Genomic DNA, 15,064 nt, shown 5'->3' with positions numbered 1-15,064 from the left:
AGAGTAGCTGGAAACTGGTATTTTTACACAAAGCACTTTTATCAGTGGGCAACTAACTTTAGATTTATTCAGAAAATATAGTAAAGGTCAAGCTATATATCTTCGTGAGCTCTTTTCTGGTCCATAGGATCTAGTTTTGCAAATTCTGGTATTTTCAGGTGTAACTGTGTATTATGTATAACTATATATTATGTACAGGAACTTCCTGGAGAATGTCATCAGACATGGACAGCAAATATCTAGTTCTGATGCTGCTAGCTCCCTTCAAGTGCCTGTGACAGATATCAATTATCAATCATACCACTCTTTCCTGCTGAGCCTAGAGAAAATTTCAGAGTGATTCTACACCAGTCCTCAGAAAAGCCACAACCAGTGAATTCGTTGTGTCCTCTGATATATAAGGTATTTGTCACTCCTGTTCCAGAGGACTCTCTTTAAAATGTTTTTTGGGATTCACCTAGAAAATGGCTTTGCATTTTTTAATTCTATAACTTTAAAGAAATCTAGCTAAAAATTGCTCTTAACTAAAGAGTATTTGAGAAAATATGTATCAGAAATAACGCACATGACAAAAGATAAGCTTCTGTTCCTATGGCAGAATTTATTTTATATTATTGAATAAATTTATTTATTTATTTTTGGCTGCATTGGGTCTTCATTGTGGTATGCAGGCTTCTCATCGTGGTGGCTTCTCTTGTTGTGGAACACAGGCTCTAGGTGCGCGGGCTCAGTAGTTGTGGCGCACAGGTTTAGTTGCTTCACGGCATGTGGGATCTTCCCAGACCAGAGCTTGAATCCGTGTCCCCTGCGTTGTCAGGCAGATTCTTAACCACTGTGCTGCCAGGGAAGTCCCAGATTTTAGATTCAAACTTAGAGAACTGAAGATCTCCACAGTTGCATGTGTCCGTAAAGGTTCTGGTAGCATTCCTTCTTTGAAGAGACCGTGAACTTGGATTTCTGGTCTGATTTTATTTCACCATACCTGTGCAAAGTAATGGGAACAAATAGTTATAAAGGGGAGTTTCTTTTTCCTTTCTCTTACTGCCTCTGACCCTGGTGCACAGTTACTGGAGAGTAAGATGTTCACAATTTAGGGACTCTGTATGAGAATATGTGCCATCTAGGAGCACATACTTTCGGATTGTGTATGTGGCATGCACATGATGCAGCCTAGGTAAAACATGCTTTATTGTCCATTTTGATGGCATAAAACTTTACATCTTTTGTACTCTGCCCTCTGTGAGTCTAAACCGTACTTGTCTCTCAAGTTTGATCTTCTCCAAGAATTCTGTTCTACCCATTCTAATCCTCATTGAACCTGCCTCTTCTCTAGATTTCTTTAATATTGAGAACTGTCCTAATTTAGCAGTGTCACGCTTTATTACATTATTTGATTTAATTTGCATTTGTTTCCTCCCCCCATAATTAACATTTTCTTTTCCTGCCATCTAGCGTAGTAAGGACCGTGAATGGTGTGAACTGAAAGAACATTTTGTTTTTAAGCAGGCAATTTAGTACAGATGTTCATTGGATGCTTTTTATATGCCAGTCACTGGGGCTCTAAATGTGGATGAAACAGAACAATGGACCCTGCCCTTGAAGACCAGAGTCTAGTGGATTAAAGTCTAATGGAATTTAAAATGTTCTCTTTTTTAGTAATCAGTGATGAACATTTACAGCTCCCCTGGAAGGAAAGCTCCCCTGGGCCTAGGTCTTTGTTTCATTTACTGATATACCCCAAGTGCCCAGGTCAGTGCCTTGTATACAGTAACTGCTCAGTAAATATTTCTTAGGTGAACTTTTACAAGTTTTTATGTAAGTGCAGGACTCTTAGGTGAACCATAGTGTCTGCCTTCCACTTCCTTTACGTCTCTCCCACTCCTCATCCCAGCCACGTAGTTCTCTGCCCAGAAAAGTCAGCCTTGACTTTCCTTCCAGAAATATTATATGTACGTATACGTACATGTGTGTGTTTGTACTTCTTACACAAATTATAGCCTATGCCTTTCTTTCCCTTAAAATATATCAGATAGTTCTCTATCAGTGCATACTCATGTTACTTTTAGTGGCTGTATAGTATTGATTACTCGGACATTTCATAATTTATTAAACCAGAAACTTATTGATGGGTATTTAGGTTATTCTGATCTTTTGCTCTTATACACAGTATTACGATAAATATCCTCACTCAAGTTGTGACCTCTGCAAGTAGGAATTTTAGTATACATTCCTAAAAGTGGAAGTGTGGAATTCTTACAAGTTCAAAGGGTTTATGTATTTGTAATTTTGATAGGAATTGCCAAATAGTCTTCTACAGAGAATATGAATGTGCCATTTTGCTGCACTCTGACTAACACCATATTTTATCAAAGTGCTTGATTTTTTTGTGATCTGATAGGTGAAAAATATCTATTATGGCTTTGTATTTCTCTTACATAAATAAGTTTGAACATCATTTTATATGTTTACAAACTCATTTCATTTTATGTGTTCTGTTGTTATAACTTTTGCCCATTTTTCTATGTGATAATTGATCTTTATCTTATTGATGTGTAGGAGCTCTTTGTATAGTTAAAAAAAAAATTCCATGTCTGTGCTTACTTGTTTATATTTCTATGTGAATTAGAGAATCAGCTTGTCTAGTGACCTGCCCAACACACCTAAAACATCAATCCTGTTGGTATCTTTGTTGTGTTTGTGTCAAATTTATAGGTGATTTAGGGAGAACCGGCATTTCCATGATGTTTCGTCTTATTTCCCAGGAACATAATATGTCTTTACATTTGTTTAAGTGAGTCATTGTTGTGATAAAGGGCATTGTCTTAACTTTGGGACTGTTTCTAATGTTTCCCTATTAAAATATGCTGGCTTTGGGATTGAGATAGATCTGTATTGTATCATGTTAAGGAACTAGCCACCCATTGCTATCTTATTGAGGTTTTTACCGCGAAAGGATATATTTTGTCACATACATTTGTGTAATTCTGGTGACTCATATATCTGTTGTTTGTTTGTTTTCATCTATGAGTATGATGAATTTTAAGTATAGACTTTTGCATATTGAACTATCCTTGTACTCATGGAATAAGTTCTACTTGGTCATGGAAAGTTATCCTTTTAATATGCTGCTGGATTTGGATTCTGTTTTCTTATATAGATCTTCCATGACCTACTGGGGTTATCTCCCAATAAGCCCATTGTAAGTTGAAAATATAAGTCACAGCTGCATTTAATACACCTAACCTACCGAACATCATAGCTTAGCCTAGCCTGCCTTAAACCTGCTCAGAACACTTACATTAGCCCACAGCTGAGCAAAATCATCAGACACAAAGTATATTGTAACAGAGTATTGAATATCTCATGTAACTTATTGAATATTGTACTGAAAGTGAAAATGAGAATGGTTGTATGGGTACAGAATGGTTGTAAATGTATTAGTTCTCCACCCTTCTGATCACGTGGCTGACTTGGAGCTGCCTGTGCCCAACATCACAAGAGAGTATTGTTCTGCATGTCGCTAGCCTGGGATAGGATGAAATTCAAAATTCGAAGTATGGTTTTGACTGAATGAATGTTGCTTTCACACCATTGTAAAGTTGAAAAATCGTTAAGTTGGGGACCATCTGTACTGTATTTAAGAAATATGCATTGATTTTCAGACGTGAGGCTGGTGTGTGTGTGTGTGTGTGTGTGCGCACACACATGCGTGTGCTTGCTTTGGAGTTTGATACGTATTTTGTCTTTATGAAAAGAATTTGAACACTTTTCTTTTTCTGTGCTCTTGAACAATTTACAGTGGATTGAAATTACCCACTTCTTAATTTTTTGATAGAATTCTCCTTTGCAGCTCTCTACTCCTGTGTTCTTTGACAACTACCCCTATACCTTCTTTGGCTTTTTTTTAGCTTTTCTACCTCTTCTGGGGTCAATTTTGGTCATTAATGTTTTCCTAAAAACCTATCCAGGTTTTCTAATTTAGTTACATGGAATTGAACAAAATAATCTTCTTTCATTTTCTTTGGTATGTGTGGTTATTTCCTCACCATTTTCAGATTTTTTGGATTAAAAAATAAATGACATGTTAACAATATTCTAAAGAATGTGTTTTTTAAAAAAATATGACGTAAAAAGAGTATATAGTTCACTTATCCATATTTTATTAAAACCTCAGTTATTCCTAAGGTAACTGTTATGAAACCCAGAACTTTAGATGAAACATTTCCATTCTGACAACTCTCTCCCCTTTTGACAGACCCTGAAGAGGAAAGTGAGGATGACCCTCAACTCGAAGGCAGAGATCCTGATATTTGGCACGTTGGTTTTAAGATCTCATGGGACATAGAGACACCTGGTTTGGCGATACCCCTTCACCAAGGAGACTGCTACTTTATGCTTGGTAATTGGGAGGATCAAAGCTATACTGATGCTCTAGTGTCTAGGTTTTAGGTTATTGGGTACATATTTTGCATATGTCTTTTGAAATAAACTTCAGGTTTTTTATAGTGATAATAAAACATCTACATGTGACTAGGTTTTCTTAAAAGATACTGCTAATTTTTATTTTCATCTTTTTCAATTTTATTTTATTTTTTATACAACACGTTCTTATTAGTTATCTATTCTATACATATTAGTGTATATATGTCAATCCTGATCTCCCAGTTCTCCACCACCACCACCACCCCGTCGCTTTCCCCCCTTGGTGTCCATACGTTTCTTCTCTACATCTGTGTCTCTATTTCTGCCTTGCAAACCGGTTCATCTGTACCATTTTTCTAGATTCCACATATATGCATTAATATACGATATTTGTTTTTCTTTCTCTGACTTACTTCACTCTGTAGGACAGTCTCTAGATCCATCCACGTCTCTACAAATGACCCAATTTCGTTCCCTTTTATGGCTGAGTAATACTCCATTGTATATATGTACCACATCTTCTTTATCCATTCGTCTGTCGATGGGCATTTAGGTTGCTTCCATGACCTGGCTATTGGAAATACTGCTGCAATGAACATTGGGGTGCATGTGTCTCTTTGAATTATGGTTTTCTCAGGCTATATGCCCAGGAGTGGGATTGCTGGGTCGTATGGTAATTCTATTTTAGTTTTTTAAGGACCTCCATACTGTTCTCCGTAGTGGTTGTATCAATTTACATTCCCATCAACAGTGCGAGAGGGATTCCTTTTCTCCACATCCTCTCCAGCATTTGTCGTTTGTAGATTTTCTGATGATGCCCATTCTAACTGGTGTGAGGTGATACCTCATTGTAGTTTTGATTTGCATTTCTCTAATAATTCGTGATGTTGAGCAGCTTTTCATGTATGTCTTGGCCATCTGTATGTCTCCTTTGGAGAAATGTCTATTTAGGTCTTCTGCCCATTTTCTGATTGGGTTGTTTGTTTCTTTAATATTGAGCTGCATGAGCTGTTTATACATTTTGGAGATTAATCCTTTGTCCATTGATTCAGTTGCACATATTTTCTCCCATTCTGAGAGTTGTTTTTTCATCTTGTTTATAGTCTCCTTTGCTGTGCAAAAGCTTTTAAGTTTCATTAGGACCCATTTGTTTATTTTTGTTTTTATTTCCATTACTCTAGGAGGTGGATCAAAAAAGATCTTGCTGTGATTTATGTCAAAGAGTGTTCTTCCTATGTTTTCCTCTAAGAGTTTTATAGTGTCTGGTCTTACATTTAAGTCTTTAATCCTTCTTGAGTTTATTTTTGTGTAAGGTGTTAGGGAGTGTTCTAATTTCATTCTTTTACATGTAGCTGTCCAGTTTTCCCAGCACCACTTATTGAAGAGACCGTCTTTTCTCCATTGTATATCCTTGCCTCCTTTGTCATAGAATAGTTGACCATAGGAGCGTGGGTTTACCTCTGGGCTTTCTATACTGTTCCATTGATTTATATTTCTGTTTCTGTGCCAGTCCCATATTGTCTTGATTACTGTAGCTTTGTAGTATAGTCTGAAGTCAGGGAGTGTGATTCCTCCAGCTCCGTTTTTTCCCCTCAAGACTGCTTTGGCTATTCGGGGTCTTTTGTGTCTCCATACGAATTTTAAGATTTTTTTGTTCTAGTTCTGTAAAAAATGCCATTGGTAATTTGATAGGGATTGCACTGAATCTGTAAATTGCTTTGGGTAGTACAGTCATTTTCACAGTATTGATTCTTCCAATCCAAGGACATCGTATATCTCTCCGTCTGTTTGTGTCATCTTTGATATCTTTCACCAGTGTCTTATAGTTTTCTGAGTACAGGTCTTTTACCTCCTTAGGTAGGTTTATTCCTAGGTATTTTATTCTTTTTGTTGCAGTGGTAAATGGGATTGTTTCCTTAATTTCTCTTTCTGATCTTGTGTTGTTAGTGTATAGGAATGCCAGAGATTTCTGTGCATTAAATTTGTATCCTGCAACTTTACCAGATTCATTGATAAGCTCTAGTAGTTTTCTAGTGGCATCTTTAGGATTCTCTATGTATAATATCATGTCATCAGCAGTGACAGTTTAACTTCTTCTTTTCCAACTGGATTCATTTTATTTCTTTTTCTTCTCTGATTGCTGTGGCTAGGACTTCCAAAACTATGTTGAATAATAGTGGTGAGAGTGGACATCCTTGTCTTCTTCCTGATCTTAGAGGAAATGCTTTCAGTTTTTCACCATTGAGAATGATGTTTGCTGTGGGTTTGTCATATATGGCCTTTATTATGTTGAGGTAGGTTCCCTCTATACCCACTTTCTGGATAGTTTTTATCATAAATGGATGTTAAATTTTGTCAAAAGCTTTTTCTGCATCTGTTGAGATGATCATATGGTTTTTATCCTTCAGTTGTTGACATGGTGTATTACATTGATTGATTTGCATATATTGAAGAATCCTTGCATCCCTGGGATAAATCCCACTTGATCATGGTGTATGATCCTTTTAATGTGTTGTTGGATTCTGTTTGCTAGTATTTTGTTGAGGTTTTTGCATCTATATTCATCAGTGATATTGGTCTGTAATTTTCTTTTTTTATAGTATCTTTGTCTGGTTTTGGTATCAGGGTGATGGTGGCCTCATAAAATGAGTTTGGGAGGGTTCTCTTTTTCTTGATGAGTCTGGCTAAAGGTTTATCAATTTTGTTTATCTTCTCAAAGAACCAGCTTTTAGTTTTATTGATCTTTGCTATTGTTTTCTTTGTTTCTATTTCATTTATTTCTGCTCTGATCTTTATAATTTCTTTCCTTCTGCTAACTTTGGGTTTTGTTTGTTCTTCTTTCTCTAGTTCCTTTAGGTGTAAGGTTAGATTGTTTATTTGAGATTTTTCTTGTTTCTTGAGGTAGGATTGTATTGCTATAAACTTCCCTCTTAGGTCTGCTTTTGCTGCATCCCATAGGTTATGGATCGTCGAGTTTTCATTGTCATTTATCTGTAGGTATTTTTTGATTTCTTCTTTGATTTCTTCAGTGATCTCTTGGTTATTTAGTAACGTATTGTTTAGTCTGCATGTGTTTGTGTTTTTTACATTTTTTTCCCTGTAATTGATTTCTAATCTTATAGTATTGTGGTTGGAAAAGATGCTTGATATGATTTCAGTTTTCTTAAATTTACCGAGGCTTGATTTATGACGCAAGGTGTGATCTCTTCTGGAGAATGTTCCGTGTGCACTTGAGAAGAAAGTGTAATCTGCTGTTTTTGGGTGGAATGTCCTATAAATATCAATTAAATCTATCTGGTCTGTTGTGTCATTTAAAGTGTGTGTTTCCTTATTAATTTTCTGTCTGGATGATCTGTCCATTGGTGTAAGTGAGGTGTTAAAGCCCCCCACTATTACTGTGTTACTGTTGATTTCCTCTTTTATAGCCATTAGCATTTTCCTTATGTATTGAGGTGCTCCTATGTTAGGTGCATATATATTTATAATTGTGATATCTTCTTCTTGGATTGATCCCTTGGTCATTATGTATTGTCCTTCCTTGTCTCTTGTAACATTCTTTATTTTAATAAAGTCTGTTTTATCTGATATGAGTATTGCTACTCCAGCTTTCTTTTGGTTTCCATTTGCATGGAATATCTTTTTCCATCCCCTCACTTTCAGTCTGTATGTGTCCCTATGTCTGAAGTGGGTCTCTTGTAGACAGCATATATATGGGTATTGTTTTTGTATCCATTCAGTGAACCTGTGTTTTTTGGTTGGAGCATTTAATCCATTCACGTTTAAGGTAATTATCGATATGTATGTGCCTATTACCATTTTCTTAATTGTTTTGGGTTTGTTTTTGTAGGTCCTTTTCTTCTCTTGTGTTTCCCACTTAGAGAAGTTGCTTTAGCATTTGTTGTAGAGCTGCTTTGGTGGTGTTGTATTCTCTTATCTTTTGCTTGTCTGTAAAGCTTTTGATTTCTCTGTTGAATCTGAATGAGATCCTTGCCAGGTAGAGTAATCTTGGTTGTAGGTTCTTCCCTTTCCTCACTTTAAATATGTCGTGCCACTCCCTTCTGGCTTTTAGAGTTTCTGCTGAGAAATCAGCTGTTAACCTTATGGGAGTTCCCTTGTATTTTACTTGTCGTTTTTCCCTTGTTGCTTTTAATAATTTTTCTTTGTCTTTAATTTTTATCAAGGTGGTTACTATGTGTTTCAGTGTGTTTCTCCTTGGGTTTATCCTGCCTGGGACTCTCTGCACTTCCTGGACTTGGGTGGCTGTTTCCTTTCCCATGTTAGGGAAGTTTTCGACTATAATCTCTTCAAATATCTCCTCAGGTCCTTTCTCTCTCTCTTCTCTTTCTGGGACTCTATCATGCGAATGTTGGTACGTTTAATGTTGTCCCAGAGGTCTCTTAAACTGTCCTCATTTCTTTTCATTCTTTTTTCTTTATCCTGTTCCATGGCAGTGAATTCCGCTGTTCTGTGTTCCAGGTCACTTATCCATTCTTCTGCCTCAGTTATTCTGCTGTTGATTCCGTCTAGTGTATTTTTCATTTCAGTTATTGTATTGTTCATCTCTTTGTTTGTTCTTTAATTGTTCTAGGTGTTTGTTAAACATTTCTTGCATGGTCTTGATCTTTGCCTCCATTCTTTTTCCGAGGTCCTGGATCATCTTCACTATCATTATTCTGAATTCTTTTTCTGGAAGGTTGCCTATCTCCAGTTCATTTAGTTGTTTTTCTGGGACTTTATCTTCTTCCTTCATCTGGTACATAGTCCTCTGCCTTTTCATTTTGTCTGTCTTTCTGTGAATGTGGTTTTCATTCCACAGGCTGAAGGATTGTAGTTCTTCTTGCTTCTGCTGGCTGCTCTCTGGTGGATGAGGCTATCTAAGAGTCTTGTACAAGCTTCCTGATGGGAGGGACTGGTGGTGGGTAGAGCTGGGTGTTGCTCTGGTGGGCAGAGCTCAGTAAAACTTTAATCTGCTTGTCTGCTGATGGGTGGGGCTGAGTTCCCTCCCTGTTGGTTGTTTGGCCTGAGGCGACCCAGTACTGGAGGCTTCAGGCTTTTTGGTGGGGCTAATGGTGGACTCCAGGAGGGCTCACGCCAAGGAGTACTTCCCAGAACTTCTGCTGCCAGTGTCCTTGTCCCCATTGTGAGCCACAGCCACCCCCTGCCTCTGCAGGAGACCCTCCAACACTAGTAGGTAGTTCTGGTTCAGTCTCCTGTGGGGTCACTGCTCCTTCCACTGGGTCCTGATGTGCACACTACTTTGTGTGTGCCCTCCAAGAGTGGAGTTTCTGTCTCTCCCAGTTCTGTCGAAGTCCTGAAATCAAATCCTGCTATCTTTTAAAGTCTGATTCTCTGGGAATTCCTCCTCCCATTTTCCTACCTCCAGGTTGGGAAGCCTGGCGTGGGGCTCAGAACCTTCACTCCAGTGGGTGGACTTCTGTGGTATAAGTGTTCTCCAGTCTGTGAGTCACCCACCCAGCAGTTGTGGGATTTGATTTTATTGTGATTGCGCCCCTCCTACCGTCTCATTGTGGCTTCTCCTTTGTCTTTGGATGTGGGGTATCTTTTTGGTGAGTTCCAGTGTCTTCCTGTCGATGATTGTTCAGCAATTAGTTGTGATTCTGGTGCTTTCACAGGAGGGAGTGAGAGCACGTCCTTCTACTCCACCATCTTGAACCAATCTCTCCGATACTGCTAATTTTTAGAATTGCTTTTCTTTTCATTCCCAGTGTTCATGGAGTTCCCCAAATATGCTAAACAGTTTTCAAGATTTTTCATCAGTGCTACTAAATCATCTAAGTCAACTTATCAGTGTGAAGTTTTAAAAATATTTCCCTATCTATATAGGTTTTTAGTGAAAGTTTTTTCTAGTTTTGAATTTAGGTTCTTCTCAAAAATAGCTGACCTGACAACACAGCTTCCCTCCCACCCCTCACCCCCCACCCCAACTGAGTTTCCCTCATTTCCCTCATTTAGTTCTTTGGGAAGCAGTAATTCAGCTGTGGTCAGGCTAACTGAAGCTGTGGAGTTTGTGGAGCTTTGCTTTTTGTTTCTTTGCTCTAAGTTTTTTGTTTTATTTTTAGACTTTCTCTTTGTTTTCTGACACACAGTGTGCAAACAGTATCCTTTTTTCCTCCAACAGCTTCTCAGGGTTTATTCTGTCCTTGGCTCTGATCTCCTGATTATTTAGGGTTGCTCTCACTCTTACCTGCCTGGGGGAGTCTACTCATGTGTTTGGTTTTAGAGCCAGGAAGCACCAAGGCTCAAACCGAGTATTTATAATAAGAATTATCTCCCAATTTATGGAGTGTTTCTGTGTGCTGCATAAGGTTCTGGAGTACTGGAGATGGAGAAAACTTGGTCCTTGCCTTCTAGGAATTATGAGTTTGGAGTGGCCTTTTCGGACATTTCGTCATTAAGTGTTTTCCAAATTTCAGTCATTCGCACATCAGCTTCATGGTTTTTGCCATATCCATGTGCTACCCATGTTATTATTACTTATGTAACATTTCTCTCTAGATTAACTCAGTTTTTTTTCTTTCGTCAAAATAAATTTTGTGGGGGAGATTTTATATCACTATCTTAAATGGAAAACCAGTATCACTTGACATAATTAGAAGTGTTGTTAAAAAAAGAAGAGAGTTTATAGAAAGAAAGTAAAACAGAATTAAGTGCCCACCGCTTTTGTTTGCTGCAGGTCCTGAGCCTCAGTCCTGTTCTGTCCTTAGTAACTGTTATGAAGAGGTGTTAACTGGATCATGGTACCAGTCTTGGACTTTGTCCTTCATGTCAGCAGGGAGATTGGAAGATCATTACGTAGGGAATTACTTTCTCCTGGTACGATTCAGTGGTAAATTCTTCAATTCTTCTCATGGATGAGTCCTGAGTTTGTTACACACTGATCTAAGTAAACCCTAAATCTCTTGCCTTCCATTTGCATGTTGCTTTCCAGTTTACAGATCAATTTCACATAAGCAATTTCATTCAGTCTCCAAACAGCCTTGCCCGTGGTGGCGGGGGGGGGGGGGGGGGGGGGGGGGGGGGCAGGGATTGTTCTGTTCTTTCTTAATTTGCCGAAAGTCACTCACTTCATGTGAGGCAGAACTGGGACCAGTGTGGGTTGCAGGTTTCATATATGGTGCTTTTCTTGCTCTAAAAGGGACCGTTTAGATTGGATCCCAATTCACTGAAATCTCTAGGTGGGAACGCTTTTAGGGTTAAGGTCATCTCTTTGCCTGCCCCTCCCCTGCTTGCCTCAGCGTCTGAGTTTCTATTCTGAAGTCTTTACCCCATTGTTTTGAGCATTATTTGTAGGTAGAACAGATTATTAATTCATTTTTTAATAGACCACCCGATGTGGATATTTACCGTGAGTATAAATGGGTGATAGTTTCAGCCAGTAAACCACTTTCCTTTTGGATACTCTGTTGGAGTTTCTATGACTATTTTGCACCTTTTAAAGGCAGTGAGAGTCAGAAGGGTGCTATTTTTAATAGCTTTATTAATTTTCTGTATACAAAAGTAGTAAATACACATGGTAAAGGCTCAGCTACTTTCTATTTATTTAATAACATCTCATGTGTTCTCTTCTGATTGAAAAAGTAATACATGTCATTGTGGAGAAAAGAAACTCTGAAAAGTATAAAATGAAGGGATATAAAAATCAGGTTTATGCCTACTTTAGTACATTCCTTTTCAGTCTTTTTCCTACGTGTGCATATATACGTATCTGGAATAACAATATATGAATAACAGCTATGTTTATTGGGGACTAATGACAAGTCAGACCTTCTTGGAATCTTCTCAGTAACCCTGAGAAGTAGATGTTAGCTATATTGAGAAAGAAAAATTTAAGGTTAGATCCATGTCGTTACTTAGCCGTGGTTACACAGCAGGTAAGAGGCGTGGATTGGAACTTGTCACTTTAGCCCACTTGGGCTCTGACACCTGTGTCAGGCCATCCCCTCCCCACCACCTGGAGTCCCTCCTCACCCCACTGCAGCGCTGCCCCCTGCTCTGGGCTTCTGTGCCTTCCTCCGCCTCCCTCAGCGTGATGCCTAAGTTGTTCAGAAGGGCAGAAAAGAAGGTGACAGTGGTGGTGTGTTTGCTTCTTTCTTTTCCATTTCCTTTTTTAAAAAAATTTTTTTAATTAAAAAAATTTTTTTAACATCTTTATTGGAGTATAATTGTTTTACAATGGTGTGTTAGTTCCTGCTGTATAACAAAGTGAATCAGCTATATGCATACTATATCCCCATATCCCCTCCCTTTTACGTCTCCCGCCCACCCTCCCTCCCTATCCCACCCCTCTAGGTGGTCACAAAGCACCAAGCTGATCTCCCTGTGCTATGAGGCTGCTTCCCACTAGCTATCTGTTTTACATTTGGTAGTGTATGTATGTCCATGCCACTCTTTCACTTCGTAGCAGCTTTGCATTTCTTTTTAAAGTTATGTTTTTCTTGGCTCAGAAAAACATTAAAAATGAAAATATTAAATAATTATGTTGTCCTTTGACTTATATATTATAATGAATATACATTTTAAAATATACACTGGTTCCCTTTTCCTGTTGTAGGTGATAAACAGAAGAAGTGTGTTATTATTTTATAGGAGCTGATATCCAAGACACACTATCTAGTCCTGGTTTCCCAACTCCTGCCCTCAGATATAGGTTAAATAACTGATAACCTACTGAACTGGGCCAAGCATAGCCCACTGTACCCAAAGTTTGTATTTAGAATCTATTTTCTTATTAAGATGTCATGTTTGATTTCTAAAATGAATTTTCCCACACCTCCTCTTAGCCAAAACAAGACAAAGATAAAAGCAACCATGGTCGAAAGCTACCTTTTCTCTTTACTTTTTAAAAGGCAAATACTATAAAGAGCCTTGTGGAGGGACCTCAGCCCTGTGCTGATATCTGAAATCTGAACTTCATAGCACTTATGAAAAGGAAACAGTTTAGCTCAATTTATAATAATATATTGGTCTGCAGAGGAAGTGCAGACTGAACCCTGCTGTCTCAAGTAAATACTCCAGGGGTGTCTGATGGGGAATGTGTCGGGTGCCTGTAATAAATCCACTGCCTGTGGAATTGAGTGAAGGCCCTGCTTGCAGTGCCTGAGGACACGCTTAACTGGGGTTGTCACGGTTTTACTTTTAAATTGGAATCTTTGCCCTAATCTCAGAGTTAGACATGACCAGATTTGCAAACAGATTTACAATTTTCACTAATTTTCCAACCAGGACTTCAAAACACACTTAGAGAAGGAAAAAAAACACACTCTGGTTTTTCTCAGAGTAGGATGATTTACTTTGCCACAGATGTTTTCCATAGACTGAATGCAACCAGGGAGTTAGGGACTTAAAGGTGGCTTGGAGACAAACTGCGGGTTTGTTTTTTTGTGGAACAAATTATACAGTTCAAGGGACATCAGCCAAATTATGTTCATTAACCAGGAGCTGAGTGTGGAGGTGGGATGGTGCAGGACAAAGGTGAGTGCTAGGTAAACATTTTGGGCAATGCCCCCTCCCCTTGTTGTTATTTTTTACATGTCACTCTTCAAGACTCTGTCAATCTCCTCTCTTTACTTTCGTTTCCTTAAATCCAACTACATCTCATTTTCACATATGTGTCATTACTATACCCATCAGCTATTTCAAAGCTTTAGTTGCCAAGTAAAAATTCCATGGCAAAAAAAGAAAACAGCAATATAAATTGAAATGCACAGTATTTCTTTTTTGGGTTGGCATTCCCTCACCAGCAGTTCAGGGTAGAATAATGGAAAGGCCATTTCCCATCAGGTGACCAGGTTCCAGACTCCCCTCTTGTCCATCGGCTGTGCATTGTTAGTTCCCCTCTGAACCTCTGCCGCCACTGCAAAACTAGTGCTTCACGATACTTGCTTCCCAGGGTCATTGTGAGGCCAAATCAGAAAGTATATGGGAAAGTGCTTTGTAAACTACGACTTGAACATGGCGACTCATTATGAAGACTGGTGGGGGCCAGGTTTATTTACAGAGCCTGGCCCGTGGATTTTTCTAGATGAGGTTCACCTTCTCTGAAATACCTATGTCTTAGAGCAGCAAGTCCCAGCGCACTGTGAATGTTTGATGTGGTATAACCTGAAAACATGCCACGCTTCTATTTCTGGAGCCAACCCGAGCCCTCGAGTTGGAGCCCGTAGCTCTGTGAGCAGGAAGAAGAGAGGCCTCCAGGAGTTTACCTGGGGCTCCTCTGGGACTTCGCTTGCAGACCATAGTATCTTTGTAAATCCTCCAGGTGTCCCTCAATCCTGCCCTGATTTAGACCTTTTATTCAAAGGAAAAGGCTTTTGTTATTTCTTCCTCTGACCCCATTCCCTTGCTCCTCCAACCTCTGACTGACCAACTGAAGTAAAAAGTACCTCTAATATATGGCGTAATCATAAATTCTGAATAATTATACTTTATTACCTCTCACGGGCCTTGAAACCGTAGGTGCTACGTTCTGCTTTCTGCCGAGGCACGGGAATCATACAGAAACAGTAATAAATTATAACTTCAGGCTGCAGTCAGTAGGCTTGAGGAATTGCCATTTAAGTGGAAAGTGCTTGAACAGCCAGATGAGCATGTGCCATGTTTATTTTCGCTTTGAAAAGTAGGA

General features: G+C 38.7%; 1 protein-coding gene across 1 annotated transcript in view; it reads left to right on the top strand.

Annotated features, from left to right (window-relative positions):
- FTO (FTO alpha-ketoglutarate dependent dioxygenase) overlaps nt 1-15,064 on the top strand; it is a 374,691-nt gene that overhangs the window by 123,662 nt on the left and 235,965 nt on the right. Inside the window, exon 4 of the mRNA XM_029209912.1 lies at nt 4,256-4,399. Within this exon, the coding sequence (XP_029065745.1) occupies nt 4,256-4,399 (144 nt within the window). The remainder of the gene's footprint in view (nt 1-4,255; nt 4,400-15,064) is intronic.

This window comes from Monodon monoceros, unplaced genomic scaffold (assembly GCF_005190385.1).
Source record: "Monodon monoceros isolate NGI ecotype Baffin Bay Population unplaced genomic scaffold, NGI_Narwhal_1 Super_Scaffold_10, whole genome shotgun sequence".
Lineage (NCBI taxonomy): Eukaryota > Metazoa > Chordata > Mammalia > Artiodactyla > Monodontidae > Monodon > Monodon monoceros.
The sequence above is the reverse complement of the archived record's forward strand: the minus strand, read 5'-3'. Positions and strand labels throughout refer to the sequence as shown.